Source organism: Neofelis nebulosa, chromosome 1, assembly GCF_028018385.1.
Source record: "Neofelis nebulosa isolate mNeoNeb1 chromosome 1, mNeoNeb1.pri, whole genome shotgun sequence".
NCBI lineage: Eukaryota > Metazoa > Chordata > Mammalia > Carnivora > Felidae > Neofelis > Neofelis nebulosa.
The window spans coordinates 17,581,919-17,606,577 of NC_080782.1; the positions used below are offsets into that span (position 1 = coordinate 17,581,919).

Consider the following 24,659-nt stretch of genomic DNA (forward strand, 5'->3'; position numbering starts at 1 on the left):
AAATGAATTTCATGGAGGTTATTTGGTTCCGCATCTATTATTGGTGTTAATTACTCCTATAGCATAGTATGTAGGTAAAAGTCAGCAATTTGGTTAAACTTGGTTCACATGCCTAAGAAAATCTAGAGATTATAAAAAATAACAGAATTAATGCCTAATACTATGTAACGCTTACAGTGTACCTATATTCTAAAACATGTTACATAGATGAACGCTTTTAGGGTTCACAGTATATAGTTATACATATAGTGTCAGAATGCTGGGGAGCAGTTAGGGGATGTGACTCATGCAAAAATCACAAGTTGGAACTAACAAGATGGGGTTTGAATCCAGGTTTCTTAGTTCCAAATTAGTGCTCTTAAACTCTGTTACATACTGTGTATTAGAAAAAAATTGAAATGTATTTAGCTATTGAAAAAAATAGACAAGAAATTAATGTTACAGATTGGTTTAGTAAATTCATGTGACTAACTTCACCTATTCAACTTCTATACAACACAAAAATCATGCTCCACTTTCCATTTTACATGTGAAGTATCGAAGTATAAGTCCTGAGGCCACATAAAAAGGAAACTGTTATTTTTATTTTGTTTTTCCAGGACCAGAGTTTTATTTTGGGAAGCTGGGGTGAGGATCGGCTGTCTTCCAAAAGGGATGAGACTTCTGGTGCAATTGTGTTTTTAATGCAGATTTACCTTTATAATGTGCAAGCATGCTATTCAAATTAATTTAAGCCAGTTTTTACCCATGAGAAATTCCCTTTTGGTCATTTCAAATTATTTATCTTTCTGCAATATAGATTTTAACATTTGCCTAATGAGTAAATAGGTCACAAAAATGTAATCACTATTGTAACATCATATTATTAAAAGTATTTCTCAAAAAGATGCTTTTGGTAATTTAGCTAATACAATTTGTTGTGTGAGATCTTCCTGTGCCCTGGAGGATTTGTGGAGTTACTTAAAATTAAACGTGACCGGTCATCATTGTGGCAATTAAAAAAATAAAGGCCCAAATAAGGATTGAGGGAAAAAAATAGAACAGCTATAAAATGACACTTCATATTGTCAAAAATGAGCGATGGGTTTATGGATTTCATTATATTATTATCTCCTCTATTGTATATCTGTAAATTCTTTCATAATTAAGGTTTCAAAATGTGACCTTATGTGTTTAAATGTCAGTTGGGGAAGCAGTAACAACTCTGTTCAAGAACTACTGCACTCAAATAAGCACTGAACTTTGTACAAGAGAATGTAATTTATTAGAGTAATACAGACTTTTTTCATTGATGCATATAATTCAGAAAATGATGTTGAGGAAATCATGACCATTTTTTCTGACTCAGCTAATCTGTATTTGGGACAACAATGATGTAATTTGTTTAGACACCATTTAGCATGAGCATGATTATCAACATTTTGCCATGTAGAAATTCGTTATCACTGAATACTTAGTGAGGAAATTCAAATATAAATTTAGTAAATTTAAGGAATCCAAATCATCCAGGAGGATGTCAAACATTCACTCTTTGCAAATGACATGATACTCTACATGGAAAACTCAGAAGATTCCACCAAATAAATGCTAGAATTGATTCATGAATTCAGCAAAGTTTCAGGATATAAAATCAATGCACAGAAATTGGTTGCATTTACACATGAAAAATGAAGCAACAAAAAGAGAAATCAAGGAAGCAATCCCATTTACAATTGCACCAAAAGCCATAAAATACCTAGGATAAATCTAACCAAAGAGGTGAAAAATCTATACACTGAAAAATATAGAAAGCATATGAAAGAAATTGAAGAAGACACAAGAAAACTGGGGAAAGATTCCATGCTCCTGGAAAGGAAGAAAGAATGTTGTTAAAATGTCGATACTACCCAAAGCAAACTACATATTCAATGTAATCCCTATCAAAATAACATCAGCATTCTTCACAGAGCTAGAATAAATAATCCTAAAATTTGTGTGGAACCAGAAAAACCCCAAATAACCAAAGCAATCTTGAAAAAGAAAACCAAAGCAGGAGGCATCACAATCCCGGACTTCACGCTATACTACAAAGCTGTAATCATCAAGACAGTATGGTACTGGCACAAGAACAGACACTCAGATCAATGGAACAGAATAGAGAACCCAGAAATAGACCCACAAATGTACAGCCAACTAATCTTTGACAGAGCAGGAAAGAATATCCAATGGAATAAAGGCTGTCTCTTCAGCAAGTGATGCTGGGAAAACTGGACAGCGACATGCAGAAGAATGAACCTGGACCACTTTCTTACACCATACACAAAAATAAACTCAAAATGGATGAAAGACCTCAATGTAAGACAGGAAGCCATCAAAATCCTTGAGGAGAAAGCATGCAAAAACCTCTTTTATCTTGCCCACAGCAACTTCTTACTCAACACATCTCCAGAGGCAAGGGAAACAAAAGCAAAAATGAACTACTGGGACCTCATCAAAATAAAAAGTGTCTGCACTGTGAAGGAAACAATCAGCAAAACTAAAAAGCAACCGACAGAATGGGAGAAGATATTTGCAAACGACATATCAGATAAAGGGTTAGTATCCAAAATCTATAAAGTCCTTATTAAACTCAACAGCCAAAAAACAAATAATCCAGTGAATAAATGGGCAAAAGACATGAATAGACACTTCTCCAAAGAAGACATCCAGATGGCCAACCGACACATGAAAAAATGCTCAACAACACTCATCAACAGGGAAATACAAATCAAAACCACAAGGAGATACCACCTTACACCTGTCAGAATGGCTAACGTTAACAACTCAGACAACAACAGATGTTGGTGAGGATGTGGAGAAAGAAGATTTCTTTTACATTGTTGGTGGTAATGCAAGCTGGTAAAGCCACTCTGGAAAACAGTATGGAGGTTCCTCAAAAAATTAAAAATAGAACTACCCTACGAACCAGCAATTGCACTAGTAGGTATTTATCCACGGGATACAGTTGTGCTGATTCAAAGGGGCACATGCACTATCGACAATAGCCAAAGTATGGAAAGAGCTCAAATGTCCATTGATCAATGAATGGATGAAGAAGATGTGGTATATACAATGGAGTATTACTCAGCAGTAAAAATGAATGAAATCTTGCCATTTGCAACTATGTGGACGGAACTAGAGGGTATTATGCTAAGTGAAATTAGTCAGTCAGAGAAAGACAAATATTATATGACTTCACTCATATGAGGACTTTAAGATACAAAACAGATGAACATAAGGGAAGGGAAACAAAAATAATATAAAAACAGGGAGGGGGACAAAAACAGAAGAGACTCTTAAATACAGAGAACAAACAGAGCATTGCTGGAGGTTGTGGAGGAGGGATGGGCTAAATGGGTAAGGGCCATTAAGGAATCTACTCCTGAAATCATTGTCGCACTGTATGCTAACTAATTTGGATGTAAATTTAAAAAAATGAAATTAAAAAAAAGTTTAGTAAAATTGAAATAACCAAAATCCTACATGATTAGTTACTGTGCTGTTAGTAGTCAAATCGCTTAAATCCAATTATTATTGATCCATGTTGCTTTATAGTTCATAACTAACTTATTAATAGTTTTTAGTTCACACCATAAAATCAGGAAATTATTTTTATCCTTAATCCCTTCAAAGATATTTGTTAAATATTCTTTCCCCACCCTTTGAAAATATCTCAGTCAGCTCCCTTAGCTTTCTGAGTCGGTCTCAGTTAGAATTGTTTATTAGTAGTATTTTCTTTTTTTTCTTTTTTTTTTTTTTTTAATTTTTTTTTCAACGTTTTTTATTTATTTTTGGGACAGAGAGAGACAAAGCATGAACGGGGGAGGGGCAGAGAGAGAGGGAGACACAGAATCGGAAACAGGCTCCAGGCTCCGAGCCATCAGCCCAGAGCCTGACACGGGGCTCGAACTCACGGACCGCGAGATCGTGACCTGGCTGAAGTCGGAGGCTTAACCGACTGCGCCACCCAGGCGCCCCTATTAGTAGTATTTTCAAGTGCAGCTTCAACTAAGAAAAAAAAAAGCTAAAGCTCAAATTACAAAAACAAAGAATGAAGTAAAAAAAAAATCACGGTTTATCATAAATGAGTTAAATTCCTATAAAATAATATTATGAATTTATGCCAAAAAATCTAGTCAACATAAATGAACAGAACAAATTCCTAGAAAGACACAAATTACCAACATTGACCTTGAAAAGAAATACAAAATCTTAATATACATTAAACAAATGAATAAAAATCAAGTTGTAATTAAAAATATCTGAAACCAAGGAAAAAAGTCATGCAAACATGCCTTTACTGGGGGGATTCAATAACTTTTTAAAGATCACATAATACCAATTCTTCACAAACTTTCAGAATATAGAGAAGTAAATACCAATTCATTGTATGTATCCTGATACCAAAACCAATCCAAAACATCACAAGAAAACAAAGGTATAACCTATTTTCACTCATAAACATAAGTACAAAAATTTCTTAATAAAAGGTTAACAAATCACTTCCAGGTCATATAAAATTACTACATAATGACCAAATAGCATTTATCCTAAAGATACAGGATTCATTTAATGTCCAAGAATAATAAATTGACAACACATATTAATAGAAGAAAACAAACAAAAAACCACATGGCCATCTCAAAAAGATTCACAATTTTAGCATTTGACAAAATCACACAGCCATTCATAATTTTTTTTAAATCCTCTAAAAATGTAATGAATAGGAGGCAAGCTCTTTAACGTGATGTAGTCTCTCTTCATGAAGCCCATAGCTAACATCATACTCGACAGTGAAAAAGTCAATGCTTTCTCTCTAACACTGGGTACAGTGCAAAATTGACTGGTCTTACCACTTATATTCACCATTGTACTAGAGGGTTTATATAATGCAATTAAGTGAAAACAAATTTTAAAAAAAGATTAAAGTATCCAGATCAGAAAGAAAGAAATAAAACTACTTTTGTTTAAAAAATGGCATGACCCTATAGGTAGGAAATCCTAAAGAATCCCCAAAGAAACTAATGGATATAATAAGGGAGTATATCAAGGCCATGAGATAAGAGGGTAGTATTAAAAAAGGCAATTACATACTTAATAGCAGCAAATGACAAACTAGAATTGAAATTGAGAAAAAATTCAATTCACATTAAAATCAAAGATAATAAAATATTTAGGAATACATTTAACAAAATAAATGCAGGACTTATAAACTGAAATTCACAAATCATTGCTCAGAGAAATCAAATGGATTGCTGATAGAAAGGACAACTGATGGAAATATAAAATTGCATAATCACCTTGGAAAATAGATTGGAACTTTTTATAAACATTGGATATGAACTTATAAGGTAGCAATTCCACTCTACACCCAAGAGAATGAAATAAATGTCCACACAAAAACCTGTATGCACATAGCCATAAAAGTATTAGGTATATACTTCAAAATTGAAAACAGGTCAAATGTATATATTTGGTGAATGGATAAGCATTATGTGGCATATCCGTACAATAAAGAATACTCCAACAAAAAAAGGAACAAAACACTGATACAACATTTGAATGAATCTGAAATATGCTGTCTTCTTTGATAATAAGACTGACATAGCTCCTTGGAACTTGGTTAGTTGCAGAAAGTAAAAAGTTTCAGTGACTTTGGGTTTCTGAAGTACACGAGCCTTCAGAAGATTCCAGCTCCCCTGTCAAGTCTTCCAGATTTCCTGGAGCAGATATTAAGCCATTCCTTTTAGATGAACCCTTTTAGAATGTCTGCCCCAAAGAAACTGTATGATAATTTATCATGCAGCAATAGATAACTAATCCAGGAGATAAGAAATACTAAAATATATACTAAAAAGAAAGAAGGATTCTTTCTAGGGCTTCAGTTGGAATGGACCCTGCGGGGCCCTAAGGCAGCATCCATGGTGGGGAGAGCAGTCCCTACTCTTAACCACCATGCAGAAACTTTGTCCAAGGGGCTTGTCACTAGTGATCCAGGTAATGTTTACTCACTACAGGAAAGTGTCCCTATTTCCAGAGAAGCTTCTGTTTCTTTTCTTTTTCTTTTTTTTTAATGTTTATTTATTTTTGAGACAGAGAGAGTGCAAGTGGGGGAGGGGCAGAGAGAGAGGGAGACACAGAATCCTAAGCAGGCTCCAGGCTCTGACTGTCAGCACAGAGCCCGAAGAGGGGTTTGACCCCACAAACCATGAGATCATGACCTGAGCCAAAGTTGGACGCTCAACCGACTGAGCCACCCAGACACCTTGGGAAGCTTGTTTCTATGGAGATAGAGCCGTAAGCACTCATAGCCCTTGGTGGCCTGGAGTGGGAGTCGGGGTCCATTTACCTGGCTTCTGTGCTTTTGGACGAGGGCTGAGCAGGGGCTGCTGGGGCACAGAGCCTGACATGGAGGGATTGGACAGCAAGGCAGGGAGGTTGGTGGCTGTTTCTGGAAGTCCCTGACTCCATCATCTGATGACAGGGATCATAACTACTGTCAGGAGTCTCAGCCCAAGGCAGACCCTGCCTGGGAGCTCATGACCCCATTTCAGTCCTGACCTTGAGAGGAAGCAGGACTGTCAGGGCGTCACATGTGGCATCTGCATGGACAGGGTGTGGAACAAGTCAGAGGTATCTTGTCAGGCTGTGCCCATGCCCACTGCCTAGCTGCCTGTGCACCTGGCAAAAGAGGTGACAGGACTTCCCACAAGACATCTTCAGGATGTCCCCTGTATCATGTCCATTCTAGCTACATCAGCCCCAACAAATTCTGGGCGAGCAAGAAGGCTGAGAAGAAGCAACTCGTCAGGAGCTTCAATGCTTGGACCATCCAAATCCAATGCTGGTTCTTCATATGGTAGGATGGTCATTGCCCCTTCCAGTATGAGTGTATTTACCTGCACTATATTACTCAGCTTCTGGCTAAGGCCTCAAGTCCTGGTTCTATCTGGACAGAGAATGTGCAGCTTGCTTCTGTGACTGTTGCACTGGGCCCAACAGCATTCACAGGGGCAACAAATTAGATGAGTAAGTATTCTTCGCGGGCTGTGCCCTCACCATGGCCTTCTGGGATTCAGAACTCCTACTGGATCCCAACAGTTCTTACCATGGACTCCTGTAACCCAGACCAATCTGTGAGGGAGGGGGCTAAGGGCAGGGGCACTAGGTGATGGGTCTCTTCCGTTTTGGGGCTAGGCGTGAGATGAAAGTAGTAAGCGCTCTACCCACAGGCACTGCAGCCGTGACACAACTGAGGAACACGGGGACAAGTGGTGGGCACTGGGAAAGACAAAGTTGCTCTTACTCTCTTGACAAAGACTTGAGTTTTAACTTAGTTCTTTTGTAGAATAATTCTGAAAGAAAACAAATAAAATGCACCTAAGCCATAGAGAAAGGAAGAAAAAGACAAGAGGAGAGGAGAGGAGAGGAGAGGAGGGGAGGGGAGGGGAGGGGAGGGGAGAGGAGAGGAGAGGAGAGGAGAGGAGAGGAGAGGAGAGGAGAGGAGGAAAGCGGAAGGAAGGGAGAAGAGAAGAGGAGAGAGAAGGAGGAAAGAGAAGGAAGGGAAGGGAGGGGAAGGGCAGGGAAGGGCAGGAAAGGAAAGGAAAGGAAAGGAAAGGAAAGGAAAGGAAAGGAAAGGAAAGGAAAGGAAAGGAAAGGAAAAAGGAAAGGAAAGGAAAGGAAAGGAAAGGAAAGGAAAGGAAAGGAAAGGAAAGGAAAGGAAAGGAAAGGAGAAAGGAAAGGAAAGGAGAAAGGAAAGGAAAGGAGAAAGGAAAGGAAAGGAAAGGAAAGAAAGGAAAGGAAAGGAAAGGAAAGGCGACTTGTATTTCTTCCTAAATTGGTGTTTTTTCCCATCTAAAGTTCCATTTATTCCCATGTCTGTTACTTGATGCTGGTGGTTTGCTAGAGGTCTGGGTGGAAGGATAGACAAGAATATTCATTCATGGTCTCTTTATGTAGACTGGGCTTCATTGCAATGCCCATAGTGGCTAAAGTTCAAGGGCAAGTATTTTAAAAACAAAAGAAATTCAGACAGAAACTCTTGCTTTTATGACCTAAGACGGTCACATAAAAATACACCTCCTCTATGTTAGTAAAGGCTGTCACTAATCCACTTCAAAATTCAAGGAAAAGGAAGATAGAACACAATTCTTTTTCTTTTTAAAATTTCTTTAATGTTTACTTTATTAATTTTTGAGAGAGAGAGAGAGAGAGCAGGGGAGGGGGAGAGAAAGAGAGAGAGGGGGAGAAAGCAGGCTCCACACCGCCAGCACAGAGGCTGAAGCAGAGCTTGAACCCACGAACCATGAGATCATGACCTGCGTGGAAATCAAGAGTTGGACACCCAACTGACTGAGCTACCCAGGTGTTCCTACAGAACCCAATTCTTTATGGAAGGAATGTCAGCCTCACTGTCAGAAGAACATATGAGAAGAGAAGGACACGGTATGCCCATTTTTGGAACTTATAATCAGAAATCTCTTTCAGAAATGGTTCACTAGTAACTAGCATTGTAACCTTTAATAAGTCCCAGGAAAACTAAATTTTATTTACTTTTTAGAAGTTTTTTATTTAAATTCCAGTTAGTTAACATATAGTGTAATACTAAACCTAACCAAAGAGGTGAAAGATCTGTACTCTGAAAACTGTAAAACACTGATGAAACAAATTGAAAAGGACACAAAGAAATGGAAAAACATTCATTCTCATGGATGGGAAAAATATATTTTAAATTTAACAGGGAAATCAGAACTGATAGGAACGTAGGTCCCTGGTGCCATCCTCCTCGGTGTGGGGGGTTTTGCATAAAGGGGCAAAGAGAAGACCCTGGCTTTATCCACAACTCTCTTCAATGTAGAATATCAGGATTCTGCATAAGATTTCATCTGATGAAGTATCCTGATTATCTACAAGTTTGAAAATTACAGATCTATCAATCCCCAGTTACAGGTGAGGAAACTTTGGTGTGATCTTGCCCTACATTTTCTTGTCAGAGTCAAGACTGGAATCCAAGTCCTTTCACTATGCTTTGCACTGTTCTATGATACCGGTCAGTGAACTCAAAGAATAAGAAGACACTGCCTGAGATCTGCCCATGTGTATGATAATCACTTACTTTCGAAGAGTAACACTTGGGCTGCTATCTAGCCACCATGCTGGGAGAGTGCCCAGTTCACATTCAAGGATCAAATTACAGTTATAATTTTTTGTACTAAATATTCAATAAATACTGGCCAAATAATAGAATATTTGCAGGAACCAGTGAGAAATGTAATTGAAAATATTTTGAAAACTGTAAAGGACTAACAAACACAAGTTTCCTAGTATGTTAAAATACACTGGAGCTATTAGGCTTCCTCATTTAAAAATGACATCTGCTTTGGGGCGCCTGGGTGGCTCAGCCAGCTAGGCGTCAGACTTCGGCTCAGGTCATGATCTCACATTTCGTGGGTCTGATCCCCGCATCGGGCTCTGTGATGACAGCTCGGAGCCTGGAGCCTGCTTCGGATTCTGTTTCTCCCTCTTTCTCTGCTCCTCCCCCATTCATGCTCTCTCTCTCTCTCCTTCAAAAATAAATAAAAACGTTAAAAAAAATTTTAATGACATCTGCTTTGAATGCCTACAGGGGTTAAAAATTCAATTTTGTGACTGTGCACTAAATTGCGACTACCATAATGTCAAGAACAAAATCTTAGCTTTCTGTGACAACAAAAACCTGAATGATAGTGCAAACTGAGCATGATACAGTGAATAAGTAACACAAGCTTTTTTTTTCTTTTCTCTTTAAATCAGTTCACTTTTAAATTACAAGTTAAGATAAACGCTATCTAACAATAGCCCTGTTCAATTACAGTAGTATGATCTGCATCTATACCAAGCAATCCATCAAGCGGATTTAAATTACTCATATAAACCCACGCCAAAGTCAAATATTACTTGTCTGTTGGTGACAAAAACTGATTTCTAGGGGCGCCTGGGTGGCTCAGTCGGCTGGGCGTCCGACTTCGCCTCAGGTCATGATCTTGCGGTCTCTGAGTTCAAGCCCCCCATCGGGCTCTGTGCTGACAGCTTGGAGCCTGGAGCCTGTTTCGGATTCTGTGTCTCCCTCTCTCTCTGCCCCTCCCCCACTCAAGCTCTGTCTCTGTCTCTCTCAAAAATAAATAAACATTAAAAAAATTTTTAAAAACCTGATTTCTAAAGAAAAAGGAACCTTTAAAAATACAGCCAGTTTTTTTTCCTCCCAATGAACACACTAGAGAAAACCTATTATTAATTTTAAATATTTGCAATACCATAAAGCCCTTAGATATTCTGAATTCCTGGAGAGCAAGAGCTGAGTCATATTTGTCTTTAAGCCTCCAGAGTTTAACACAGAGCCTAGTACATTCTAGCAAATGAAATATATGAATGTCAAAAACAGACTAAACTGAGAAGCAAAAGTGGGTTCAATACAACCAATAAACCAGGAAACTTCTGTGGATCATGACCCACGAGCACGATGATTGTTGGTGTATTTTCCTTCACCTACGGTCAACAAGACTATAGATGCCATTTCACTTCATGTTCAACTCTCTATAATTTAAAAAAAAATTCTTCTCAAGTGACTTTCTTTAATATAATCACAGAAAAATAAGTAAACATGGTGATTTTATACAAATAGTTAATAAATGTGAGTCGGTATATATCAAATTTCTGAAACATGCCAATTCACTACAGAACTGTAAGTAGATAGATAGACAGACCTAGGTAGATAGAGATGATAGATATGATGACAGATATGGTGATGATAGATAGATAGATAGCAAGACTAACAATAATTTCAATTTAATTATATGTATGTTGCAAATGTATAAATAAGTTTTTACTATTTTGTACTTATGCGTATGAAAGTCACTATGACTAGTTTATTTTTTTTTATTTTTTTTAAATTTTTTTTAACGTTTTTTTAATTTATTTTTGAGACAGAGCATGAAGGGGGGAGGAACAGAGAGAGAAGGAGACACAGAATCGGAAGCAGGCTCCAGGCCCCGAACCATCAGCCCAGAGCCCGATGCGGGGCTCAAACCCGCGGACCGCGAGATCGTGACCTGAGCTGAAGTCGGACGCTCAACCGACTGCGCCACCCAGGCACCCCCACTATGACTAGTTTAACTAACAACTTACTTAAAATATATCTAATAAAGCACAGGCAAGTGAGCAACCGTCCCTGTGGAATTCTGTTTTGCAGGGAGAGAGTCCAGGACTCCCATTATCTTTCGGTCACGACCCCAGGTGTGACAGGGGCTGCAAAGGAAATAACTCTGAGCCTCCATTTCCCACCACTCACAGTGTGGACCATAATCCTCATCTTCATTTAATGTATATCAAGCTACAAGACTTGTTTAGTTTATATTATTATTATTGCTTATTATTATTCTAGAACAATTAGGTACTTTCTTCTCTTTTAGTCTAAGAACATAATTTCAAGGCCAGCAACGTGGCATGCAGGCAGATGAATTCCTCAGAAAACTGTACCACAAAATCTATTTCTTTCTGTTTAAACAAATCTATTCTTTCTGTTTAGTAAGCTATAACTTACTAAACGTCTCTATTTTGGTCAGTTTCTAACTACTTCTAAACTTTAATATCCTTAAGAATAGACTTCATCTTGTTTTTCTCATAAACCACAACAAATCGTGTTTTGCATATAAATGACACTCTGGACGAGCTTATGACAACAAATGTATGAATTTGTGTTTAGTCTGAATTATGGATAGTAATGCCAGGGGTTAATTTTTCTGTACATACAAAGATGATATCCTATGCATTATGTTGAAGTAAAATGAAGTTATAACAAAATAGCTTTATATGCCAAATGACCTCAAAAAAAGAATTACCCAACAATTTGATCCCAACTCATAATGATATATTTACATACAAATTTTTCCCCAAATGACAGTTAGTGAGTCAATTCACTGATACTTGAGCTGTTCCACAATAAATGCAAACAATCCATTGCCATCTGGATAACTATATGACTGAGAAAAGAATTGTCTCTGGTATCATTTGTTTATTTTGTAATTATATAAAATATGTTTTAGGGCTTTAATGTAGATATTTTAAATTATCTTTGTCTAATGATATTTGTTACAGCAACCCCAAAAATATATTGGAAACATTTGTGTGTTGATAGTTTCTGATAATTTGAATGAAGTGAATTTTTGGAGCTTCTATCTTTTTTAAGATTCTCAAGAATTAGTATCATAAAAACAGCAAAGCAGTAACGCATAAAAAAATTATTAGGAATCTTATAAATTATTTGGACCTCCAACTATAGCAACACTGATTAATGACTGCTGTTTAATTAATTAAAGTTATTCAATCATTGTAACATTTCATTTTGCCTGAGATTTTTTATGTAAGGGTCAGGCTGTATCATATGCTAGTTCAATGTGCAATAAGGTATACTTACGTGTTTTTTTTTTTCTCCTTGCCAGTATAATGTAAGCTATTTCTCAGTCATTCACCATGATAATGGTTACCTGCTTAGCTGGCTAGTTTGATCGGTGAAAACAGCCTTATGCATTAGAATATGAATACATTTTACTTTTAAACTCTGCAAACTCAAGCAAAATAAAGCCCACAATAAACTATTCTTACTGTAAATCTTAATTATCATGAGGTATGTGTTTAGTCTCTTTATTTTTCACATGAATGCATAGCGTTTACCCCAGCAGACTTCCTTGAGGACTCTAAAATACAGTGGTCTATGAACAGATACTAGAACAGATCAGGGAGATACATATTTTAGAAATGATTATATATATGGATATATATGGACATACATACATATGTAGCATATATATACATACATATAGGTGTGTGTATTTATGTGTTATGTGTCGAAATCCCAGTTCTACATATTTCCCAGTGAGGGCCAACATAAATAATGAGAATCTACTCATGAGGGTTTCCTAATTTGCATTTAAGTAAACTCTAGAGCCAGCATGTGCCCCAATCATGTCGATAGCTAAAAGAAAATGAATTTCTCTAAATACGAAAAATCTAAAATTGAGAATCGGTGGTGCCTGCTTCACTGAGAAAGCACAAACTCTTGTCTCATCTTCTACAAGTTGGAGCACAAGGCTCTGACTGGAGGTGTCAGACCTGCTATTATCATGCAATGATGATGTTTGGGTGGTCTACATAGCCACTGGGGAGAAAGAGACCTTCCAGAACTACAGAACAGGTGATTAATGAACTATCTGCAGACTTTCATCTTCAGTTAAGGTACAGAAGCCTACTTGTCCTACTTTGAAAAATATGCGCGTTGTGTGTGTGTGTGTGTGTGTGTGTGTGTGTGTATTAAGACGAAGGTTTCAGTAAGATTAGATAGTTTTCTAATGAATGATCTTTTATTATGGGAAATATGTCTTTGCTAAATAAAAGTTATTTGAAGAAACTGTCTCTGCTTAGCTGTCACTTATTATGTATAAGCCATTAGAGTGAATGGTTCAGGAAGGTCTTATAGTCTATAACACAAACAATTCATTTTGACCACATTTGCTGAAGATCTTAAAACTAAACTTTATTTTCTAACTACAGTATGGTGAAGCTATCCCCCAAGATTCTGGATGAGTAAAATAGATGAGAGCTGACATGAAAGAAATGATGAGAAACAAATGTAACTGTGATCGGATGTGGTATAGGAGGAGAAAAAAGATGCCAAGCGTGAAAGCAGTCTTCAGGAAACACCCTAAAGAAAACAGGTGTCCTCCAAAAAGGGAAGACCAGCATTCTAATCTCTTGACGATATGTCTGCTCTAGCAGCTCTGGCAGCTGACTGGATGATCTGCTCTCAAAGCTTGAGTACAGAGGACATACTTTTGTAAGGAGATGGCAGGACAGAGAAATCATACGGTACAAGAGCAGCTTGTAAAACACCTGTTCAGCGTAACAAGGATGGGTGAATTTCCTCTGGGTCAAGTGGGCAAACCGAAAGCTAAAATTGAGAAACCATGTTATAAACTCACCCAAGAAGACTGCCTTCTATGCAAGGGGGGCATGGAATTGAGAAGCCAGAAGATCTACCACTGAGTACTCATATCACGTTCCTATGCAGATGGGATGCCCAGAACCCGCGCCGTCAGATAACTCAAAGTTCACTTAAGAAGACGATGTTTGGGCAGCAGCCTTTCCTGCCAGTCCATTTAGTCCTAGAAGCAGTGGCAGCCAATGGAGTATCGTATCGGGCAGATAAGAGAGACTTGTGTGTTTCCCTCTCTCTTTTCCACTCTGACAGGCTGGAGAACGTGTACCCTACAAGCGAGGGGTCACAGTTCCAACTTACGGTGTCACCGAGTTCTGCAGTTATCTATTGCCATGCCACAACAAATAACCCTAAAATATAGTTGCTTGAAATAATTACTGTTTTAGACTTTCTCACAACATTGTAAGAATCCGGGCAGCGCTGGTCTGGGTACATGTTCTGTTTCACACGGCATTGGTGGATGTTACACTGTGGTATTCAGCTAGTACACTTTCCAAGACAGTCTCACTCACATACTCAGCACCCTGGAAGGTATGATGGGAAGGTTGAGCTGAACTGGGATGGTCAACCTGACCACCCACATGTGACCACTCTAGAATGGTAGTCTCAGGGTAATCAGTTTTTTTATGTAACAGGTCAGTGTTCCAAGAAACAAGGTGGAAGCTGCATGTTCTTTTTTGTAAGTCTGACCTTTAATAATCAGAATAACCTAGAAGTAATGAAATCAGTTAAAGACATCATTAAGGCCTGAGAATAGGTGTCTGACTATTCTTGTTTAGTCACAATTGTTGAAGATAAACGAAACTGTTTAATATTTACACCCACTGAGTGGAGACTGAACAAAAAACCCCTCCACAGAAATATTCACATTCAGCTCTCCCCTGCACAGAAAAATGAAATTAGCTGCCAAAGTAGCAGATGGACAAAATAAAATAAGAAGGAAACAAAATGAAAGACACTCAGAAGGGATTTCCCCAAGCCTTTCACAAGACCAGAAGCAGATGACTGGGAGATGCACTCATTTTGCAAACTACATTGAAAACCAAATGTCACCATTCCCCTGACTGATCTGTTACCTGAGGAAGCTGCGGTAATATCCTAGGTTGTCCAGACAAACATATATGGCCCATGCCACTTTCAGTCTAGAGGACTGTCTTCTGGACCAAGCAGACACCAACACAAGGGATCAGTCCTAGCAACCCTATTGATTCTGAGGGATTCCTTAAAAAAAACCACTTATAGCTCCTGCATATTCCACAGTGACATTTATAAAAAAAAAAAAATCACATTAAAATTACATTCTACGAAAAAGAGAGAAGGAAGAGGGGTGATTTTAAGAATACTCTCTTCAGTTTGAGAAAATATTTCAGAATGGGCTATTTTGTGTGATAATGAATTCCTCCTGCCTGGCTTCTGAAGCTCCCAATATTGTATACAGGGGTCCGGCGTGGAAGAGAAGCTGGAAAGCTGGCAGATTTTTGCGGGCACAGCATTGAAAGGGATGAGGTCACACAATGAAATGCACTCACTGCTAGATATTCATGCAAGTCTGCAAACAGGGCTCATTGGCGGCTGTCACAATTTCTCCGGACTTACGCTACGAGGAAAAGGAACAGGTTTCTGAGTTTCCCCAGGAGACCACTCAGCTGTCAGTCCAAAAATGAAAAACAGCTCAGCAGGGACTCGTTTAAGAGTGTTCAATCCAAAGAACCGCAGTATAACATTGATTCTGTCCATGCCATACTTACTAACTTTACTCGCAATTATGGAGAAATTATACTGCGCGGTGCTTTCTCTGTCTAGTAATTCATTAGTGGCGATGGTTCCTTCAGTTCCATCTATTGTAAAGTAGCTGTCCCCATCATTCTTCCAATCTATGAAGTACCTGTATATAAAAAGAGTAGATGCAAATGTGCAATGATTACACATTAATCATAATGGCAGTCAGGCTAACTTGACACAGTTCCTTATTTTTCTCCCTGTAGCTATTACCCACCTTGCAATAAAGAAGAGTGTAAATGACAGCTTCTTTATTGCAAAGTCAGTATGCTCAAGGGGAAACTGGAAATAATGAAAGATTTAGTACTCCTGCTGTTCATATTATTTTAGGGTCTTGACACCTTGAAAGCTCAGCAGAGACGAAAATTCTAAAGCTGACCATGGGTTTCCTTAACCTGCTGAATATTAAAACTTTTCCAAGCAGTAAAAGATTCCTTAATGGTGGCTGCGGGAAGAACTGGGGGTGGGGGGAGCATCTGGATACAGCTACAAAGAACTTTGGCCAGAACAGAGGTAGAATCTTCATTTCCACAGATAGGAAAAAAAAAATCATATTATGGAAACTAAGGGGCAATTTTGTAACTGACACTGTGGAATTTATAGAGAAGTATTTCCCTCAAACACATATGAAGGAGACACTGTTGTTTTATTACTCTATGTCAGTACAACTTTTTAAAACAAACAGTGAACGATGTCCCTTTATCTCCTTTATTAGTTAACCTTTTGATAATAACAGATGTTACCTTCTTTATGTGAAGAAGCTGAACTAAAACATTCCAAGAAAATTAATTACAAAAACCAGAAATTGCAATTATATAAATCTTTATGCAGCAGAGAGATAGAGTAAAAAGTCTTTTTCAAACACATATTTTCAATCATAGTAATAAGCATTTTGAAATCTTAGCATGTACCAGATAATGTTCTAAATGCTTACCTGTATTACCTTATTGAATCCCCACAAAAAAACAAAAAAAAAATAAGAATTATTCATCTCCCCACTTTGCCTATGAGGAAACTGAATCATCGAGATGTTAAGGAATCCGCCTCAGTTCACATAGAAACTTTTAGAGCGGATATTTGACACACGTCATCAATCTTTTCCATATAATTATCATTATGTAGTCTTACCAATTTTAAATAGAACTTTATGTGAAAGAGCTCTGCTCATCAAAAGGCTCAACGTGCAATGTATTTATCACCATTACTCTGGCCTGGGAATCATGACTAGGTCAATACAAACAGACATCATCGAAGTGAGCCCATCTGAATCCCCAGGCCAAAGAATCCGGTTGTTCATTGTGGAGTTAGTTAAGCCATGCATTTCAAAGTAGAAACTTATTGTTTTGACAGGTTGGTTATTTAAAACTGGGGCTAGAGGGGGCGCCTGGGTGGCTCAGTCGGGTAAGCATCTGAGTTCGGCTCAGGTCATGATCTCACAGTCTGGGAGTTAGAGCCTCACACAGCCTCAGAGTCTGGAGCCTGCTTCAGCTTCTGTGTCTCTCTCCGCCCCTCCCCTGTTCATGCTCTGTCTCCTTCTCTCTCAAAAATAAAATAAAAACACTAAAAAAAAATTAAACTGGGGTTAGTTTGCATCTCATTTCAGCGCTAGACTAAAACCAATTGCTTTCATAGATGATATTTATGACTCTTAACTTGTTAATATTTGTTAGTAACTGCTAGGATCAGAGTATGGGCCATGCTGTTAGTCCGCCTTGGATACTTTCGTGGTTGATTTGAGGGGTGAGAAGGCATTGATATCTTATGACTTCAATGTTGCATCCTGTCTCATAGCAATGCTCTCAGAAATGAATATTACAGAAATAAATATATAAATGAACTTAAGGCACATTTACAGGTCAGAGAGGATAGAGTATAATAGAGCTATCTCCCTATCACATAATCTCCTTTTCTGAACAAGGAAGCATTTTCTCACAAAACCCCTTTCCAGTACCTTTATTCAATTGAGCATAAGGATAATTTAGAAGAAAATGGCTACTGAATCTCCTTAGTGACTATAGCATTTCTGGAGGAAATTGTTGGTGTAGAGGAACTGGGTCTGATTGTACAATTCACTAAATATTTTCGGAGTGCCTGCTATATACCAAACACTATACTAGAGTTGAGAAATACAGTAAAGCACAATGCCCACCAGTGAGAAGTCCAGTTGGGAGACACAGACAATTTCAGCGCCTGATAGGAAAGAGAACACACCAGGAGTGCAAGGAAAAGACGCCCAGTTCAACACCCATTGGTTTAGGCAAACTTTCCTTCACATGACGTTTGATGACATTAGAAAGTGATACAGGAATCATTTGGGACAAGAGTGAGGTAGACAAAGTGAGGAGAGGAGGAAAGGCATTTCAGGAGGCTGCGACAGCCATAGCAAAACCATGTTGTGGGTGGGGGGGAGCTAACTATAAGCTGCTGGGAATCATGAAAAAATATCTGAAAGGCACAATCATATGGAAAAAGTTCAAAGATTTAGGTCAAGGAGGGTGGTATAAAGTACACTGAGGAGGTGGGGCATGTTTCTATGGCTAATGAACATTATCAAGGGGGATAATTTGTAATCTGGTAGGGCCAGGGAGTTGATGGTAATTTCTTTTTTTTTATGTTTTTATTTAAATTCCAGTTAACATACAGTGTAATATTAGTTTCAGGTGTAGAATACAGCGATTCAACACTGCCCTACACCACCCGGGGCTCATCACAGCAAGTTCGCCCCTTAATCCCCATCACCGATTTCCCCTCCACCATCCACTCACCCACCTCCTCTCTGGTAACCATCTTTTTTTTTTTTTTTTTCTTTTGGTCAAGAGTCTGTTTTTTAGTTTCAAAATCCTTCCCCTCTGATACCTAGTCTCCTTGTCTTCTATTTGGAAAATGATGTCCACTTAACAGTGTAACAGTGAGTGTTGTTGTAAAGATGAAATGAGATAGAATATGTGGGACTCGGCATAGGAATCATGCGTGTGTGTACATGTGTGTGTATCCCTTTTCTCTTTCCACATTACCGATTATTTCATTTTACTTCCTAGATTAAAAAAAAAAAAAAAAGATTCCCTAACATAAAAACATATGCTTACTACTGGGACAAAGTTGTGACATTCACAGTCTTCAACTTTAAAATTCCTGAACCACAGAGCTCCCACACAGACCCCTGGGGTACAAACCATGAGCACAAACATCCAGGCCCTACTTCACACAATGGTGTTTTTCGTTTGGCACTCATTCACTATTGTCTGGCATCTAATTTTTAGCTCCGTCACCGTATTTTTTGGTGCCTTTCTCCGGATGTTATCCTTTCTGGAATCTTTTTGCCTCCTTCTGGAGTTCTACTGAAACTTATTTGAACATTTTCTACTCAGCTAAATATCTTCAGCGTCTTCCCATAACTGATCAGGCTCCAAGACTGTAGGTCCTGTAGTACGTCCTGGCATAGTCCTGATGCCCTACCTTTGGGTGACTGACTGATCCCTGTGCCTGATTGAACAATAACCATGAGGCAACAACTACCATTTTAAATTGTGATGTTTTGCCCAATATAGCAAGTAAGAAATGACCCCCATCAATGAAGTGGAAATGGAGGTACTCCAACATTTCCTAGACATTTTCAGAGAAGACATGACCGTGTCCTAAAATGTCTAGATTATTTTCAGGAGATACACCCTTCCAGAGTGTAGATCACATGTTTACTTTAGGTTTGCCACAGTCCACAGCCAATCTAAGGGTAGAAGGATATTCTAATTGCAACTGCTCACAACAGTATTACATGAACTGTCTAATTTGGTCTCACTCACCTATATAAATGAGAAAACCCTCGAGATAGAGACTCTGAATCATGTTACCCTTATTTGGGAAGTAGATGAGATTTAAATTTTTAAAAAAGGTGTTTATGATCTATATATAATGAAATAAATGTATAGTTCATATAAGTATGCAACCACCGTTGCTAAGAAACCTGTTTTCACAATTGAATAGAAATCAAAAATTAAAGCATTAACTTAATCTTTGCAGACCACTTGACAGGGTACAATTTTATTACTTTTCTGTAAATGAGTTTTCAGAAATGCCTTAAAAAGTTTTCTTCTCTCCATTAGGTAAGCATTCTCCTTAAAATTGTGTCTTTTAATTTGCCTAATAACTTTCTCACGGTTAATGGAAAAGCTAAATTCTCAAACACATTTTGTAAAAAGTCCTTGATGGTCCAGAGTTACTCTAAAAGTATTACATCTCATTCTTTAAGCAATAAAGATGTAGGAGTAATGGTTCAGGTCAAGGTAGAAAATTTTCTTTTGTTAATATGATAATAACCAGAATCTCTTCATTCTGTCTTAGTCACTGTTTTGTTTTGTTTTTTTCATTTTTTTTTGAGGAAGATAATTAAATGAAAGTAAATTCCATTCAATTTATTTTCACAAACATTTTATTGAGAACCTAAGGCACATATGGCAACACTTAGGTTATAGTCGCTTCATCAAGAATCACAATTAATTTTTTTTTCTTAGAAATCCCAACATTTCTCTCAAACTTTGTTACATCTTAGTTGTTAGTTTCCTATTAGTCCCTTTTAGTTTAGTTTTGTTTTGTTTTTTCTAATCTTCTTCTTCATTCTAACTTTCCCCTTAGGAAAATTAAACGTTATATCATAGACAGTATAGAGAGCTTCTCTTGTTGTTTGCTGTGAAATGAAACATTTTTATAAAATTATAATCATTTGGGGCGCCTGGGTGGCTCAGTCGATTGAGCGTCCGACTTCGGCTCAGGTCATGATCTCACACTCCATGCGTTCGAGCCCCGCGTTAGGCTCTGTGCTGACAGCTCGGAGCCTGGAGCCTGCTTCAGATTCTGTGTCTCCCTCTCTTTCTCTGCCTCTCCCCTGCTCATGCTCTGTCTCTTTCTGTCTCAGAAATAAATAAAAACATTTTTAAAAAATTAAAAAAAAATAAATAAAATTATAATCATTTAATAAAGTCATAAATCTTCTGTCTTTAAATTTTCCACTTGGAGACACATAATATGTTTATAAATACATCCTTAAAGAAAGAGAAATACATCATAATCCACATTTTTATTAAAATTAGAGTTGTTATATTTTAATTTCCCTCCAGGTTGCTTAAGAGTTTCTTAGTTTTTTATCGCTCATCATCAGGGAAATACAAATCGAAACCGCAATGAGATACCACCTCACACCTGTCAGAATGGCTAATATTAACAATTCAGAAAACAACAGCTGTTGACGAGGATGCAGCGAAAGGGGGACGCTCTCACTCATTTTTAAAAAGTGACATGTGGTGGGGTGCCTGGGTGGCTCAGTCAGTTGAGCATCTGACTTTGGCTGAAGATATGATCTCGCAATCTGTGAGTTCGAGTCCCACGTGGGGCTCTGTGCTGACAGCTCAGAGCCTGGAGCCTGCTTCGGATTCTGTGTCTCCCTCTCTCTCTGTACCTCCCCTGCTCAGACTCTGTCTCTCTGTCTCTCAAAAATAAATAAACATTAAAAAAATAAATAGTCACATGTGGTCTTCTGACTGTGCATCAGATTTTTATGTATCTAAATGCCAACTTTATCTGTCCCTAGAGGTTTATACCCAGAAACTCAGAAGCAGCTTGCTCTAGTGGGAAAAAAGTAAAGGTTAGGCAAATATTGATTCAGTTTGGGTTCTGCCATTAAGAGCTTCAGTATTAAACAGAACTTTCAGTTTCTCATGTATTACAAAATATGGACAGCTCTATCTGACTAAATAAGGAAGGAATGCGATCATGCCTTTGCCCATGTTTCTCCCTGTGAAGCCTTAGCAAATCCCTCCAGGCAGATTTATTGCTTCTTTATTATAAAATTCTATCTTCTTACTTCTTTCATCTAATATCTATTTTAATTGGTGTTAACAGTCTCTCTCCAATGAGAATAGTGAAATAATTGCATTTTGCTTTGTTGTTACAGTAAGTTTCTATAGAATACTCAGAATTCATCACCAAATTTACTGCTCTATCCATAATATCTTGTATGTATGAGTTCCGTTATGTTATAAAATACCTGACTGTTGTTAATAATAGTCTGATGATATTTCAAGCATGGAATTACTTCATGTGTATCTTTGAATATTCAAACATTAATTCTGAAGCCCTTTTCAGGTACCTTCAACTTAACTACTTCCTTGAACTGAATCAAATGCTTGTTGATGCAAGTCACAGTTGGAATTATTTACTCTCTAGTGGCTGTGGCCAAATGTCTCTGCACTACAGACATTCTAACTAGAGCAATTTACCATTTGACACCCAAATATAGACATCATATTTAAAAGACGGCTTTTATTTCCCTTTTTTCTGATAACAAAGCTTCATCTCCTCTTTGCAGTTTGTTTACTGTTTAGCTCCTTTACATTCTGAAAATCACTCACATTCTCTTAACTCATCAACTAGTCTTATAATATTTTCTAGGGAGAGGTTTTTATATCTATGATATATTTAAAGTAACTGATCCTTTGTTAGCAAGGATGTGGAAAAAAGGGAACCCTTGTGCACTGCTGGTGGGAATGCAAACTGGTGCAGCCACTGTGGAAAACAGAATGGAGGTTCCTCAAAAAATAGAAAGAGAACTACCCCATGACCCGGCAACTGCACTACTAGGGATTTATCCAAAGGACACAAAGATGCTAATTCGAAGGGGCACATGAACTCCAATGTTTATAGCTGCACTATCGACAGTAGCCAAAGTATGGAAAGAGCCCAAATGTCCATCGATGGATGAATGCATAAAGAAGATGTGGTGTGTGTGTGTGTGTGTGTGTGTGTGTAATGCAAAATTACTCAGTGATCAAAAAGAAAGAAATCTTACCATTTGCAACAACATGGTTGGGACTAGAGTGTACTAAGTAAAGTACTAAGTAAAAATGTGCTAAGTAAAATAAGTAAGTCAGAGAAAGACAAATATCATGTGATTTCACTCATATGTGGAATTTATGAAACAAAACAGATGAACATAGGGGAAGGAGAGCAAAACTAAGATAAAAAGAGAAAGGTAGACAAACCGTAAGAGACTCATATACAGAGAACAGACTAAAGGTGGCTGGTGGGGTATTTGGTGGGGGCTGGGCTAAATGGGTGATGCGCATTAAGGAAGGCACTTGCTGGGATGAGCATTGGGTATTACATGTAAGTTATGAATTACTAAATTACACTATATGTCAACTTGGATTTAAATAAAACTTATGAAAATAATAAAATAAAGAAACTGATCTTTAAAAACCAAAAGAATATGAAATTTCAAATAAATGTGAGAAAAGTCTATTTATAAAAGCAATTAAAGAAATTATAGAGAGAAGGGAATGAGCTAGAAAATGTGTGTGCCGTATATGGGGTACTCCCTCAGCATTTCAAGATAAAACAAAGAATGAAACCTCCAGCAGGCAAAAGGTAAATGCAAAAAGTCAGTTATAAACAAATATATAAATTTGGATGTTTTGCCATTTTGAGGAGTTAGCATGAAATATAATAGGATAGCCTTCAAAGTAACATATCGCCCTAACTAGTATCTGGACACTTATCCATTGAGATTTCCTTGAGTGTATCACTAGAATAACATAAAATTTTGTCTAAAAATAAAAGCAAATTCATCAATGGATTGGTCAATCCACATAAAAATTAGACCTGTAAGTCTGTATCACAGATCCATTGAATTTTGTCAATAAATCCTCAATTTTGTCTAAAACTTATAAGAACTTTGTGGTTGTCTAAAAAAATGAAAGGCACTGAATCTCAAATAATAAAATTTTACTTCAATACATACCAAAAATTTGTTAATAAAACAACCGTATATTTTGGTTTTAGCTTTTCCAGCCTGATAAATGTCAATGGTGTCAGTTCAATTAAACATTTTTCAGATTTAGTTAAAGTTGGTGTAAGATTTAAATCAGAGTAACACAGGGACGCCTGGGTGGCTCAGTCAGTCAAGCGTCCGACTTTGGTTCAGGTTGTAATCTCACACTCAGTGACTTTGAGCCCTGCGTCAGGCTCCGTGCTGACAGCTCAGAGCTTGGAGCCTGCTTCAGATTCTGTGTCTCCCCCTCTCTCTGCCCCTCCCCTGCTCATGCTCTGTCTCCCTCTGTCTCAAAAATAAATAAAACATTAAAAAAAATTAAATCAGGGTAACACAAATAAAGTGTTTAGAATACTTTCACGTGTATAATATAGTCCATGGTTACCATATTTAAGGGATTAAATATTGTACATTTTTACTGACTTGTTTTGGCTTTCTACCAAATTTTGTTTAATAAGCTACTCAAAACTATGAAATTTTAATTATATTTTCAACAATTTTCTTAAAATTGCAAAGCAACTCAAAAACTTAGGTGAGTATTTCAATTGCACTGAAAAAGGGAAACACTTAGCTCTCCGTTTAGAATCTGGCTGCTTATGGTTAAATCCTCTTCTCATCCTTACTGAAGACATAATTGGATCTTCCTAAGCCTCAGTTTCTCCCTCTATAAAATAATGTCAGTTACAATGTTTCAACAAAACTCACCAAAGTGCCCGGCTCAAAGCCAGGAACAAATTAGCTATTACAAGGTCACCATATATTGATGGTTATCAAATTCACTATATATTGGTGGCACCCAAAGTAAATAAAAGTAAACTTGTCCATTTTGTACACGTTCTTTGCAGTAGCTCCTTTTTATTGATTGTCAATGGATTGGCCATTTGAGGAAAGCAAAATAAGCTTATTCACAAAGGAATTTCTCATTCTTCATGGCAAGTTAAAATCTCTATCTTCTCTATCGACAACCTTTCAAATGAATTATTCTTAATCATTTCATTGATGTAAATTTAGAAG

General features: G+C 37.5%; 1 protein-coding gene across 5 annotated transcripts in view; it reads right to left on the reverse strand.

Moving 5' to 3' along the window:
- The window catches only part of CDH12 (cadherin 12), a 1,057,614-nt gene that overhangs the window by 14,171 nt on the left and 1,018,784 nt on the right, over positions 1-24,659 (reverse strand). For all 5 annotated transcript variants that reach the window (XM_058716265.1, XM_058716257.1, XM_058716243.1 and 2 more), the window contains one exon: positions 15,796-15,932. In XM_058716265.1, coding sequence (XP_058572248.1) covers positions 15,796-15,932 — 137 coding nt within the window. The remainder of the gene's footprint in view (positions 1-15,795; positions 15,933-24,659) is intronic.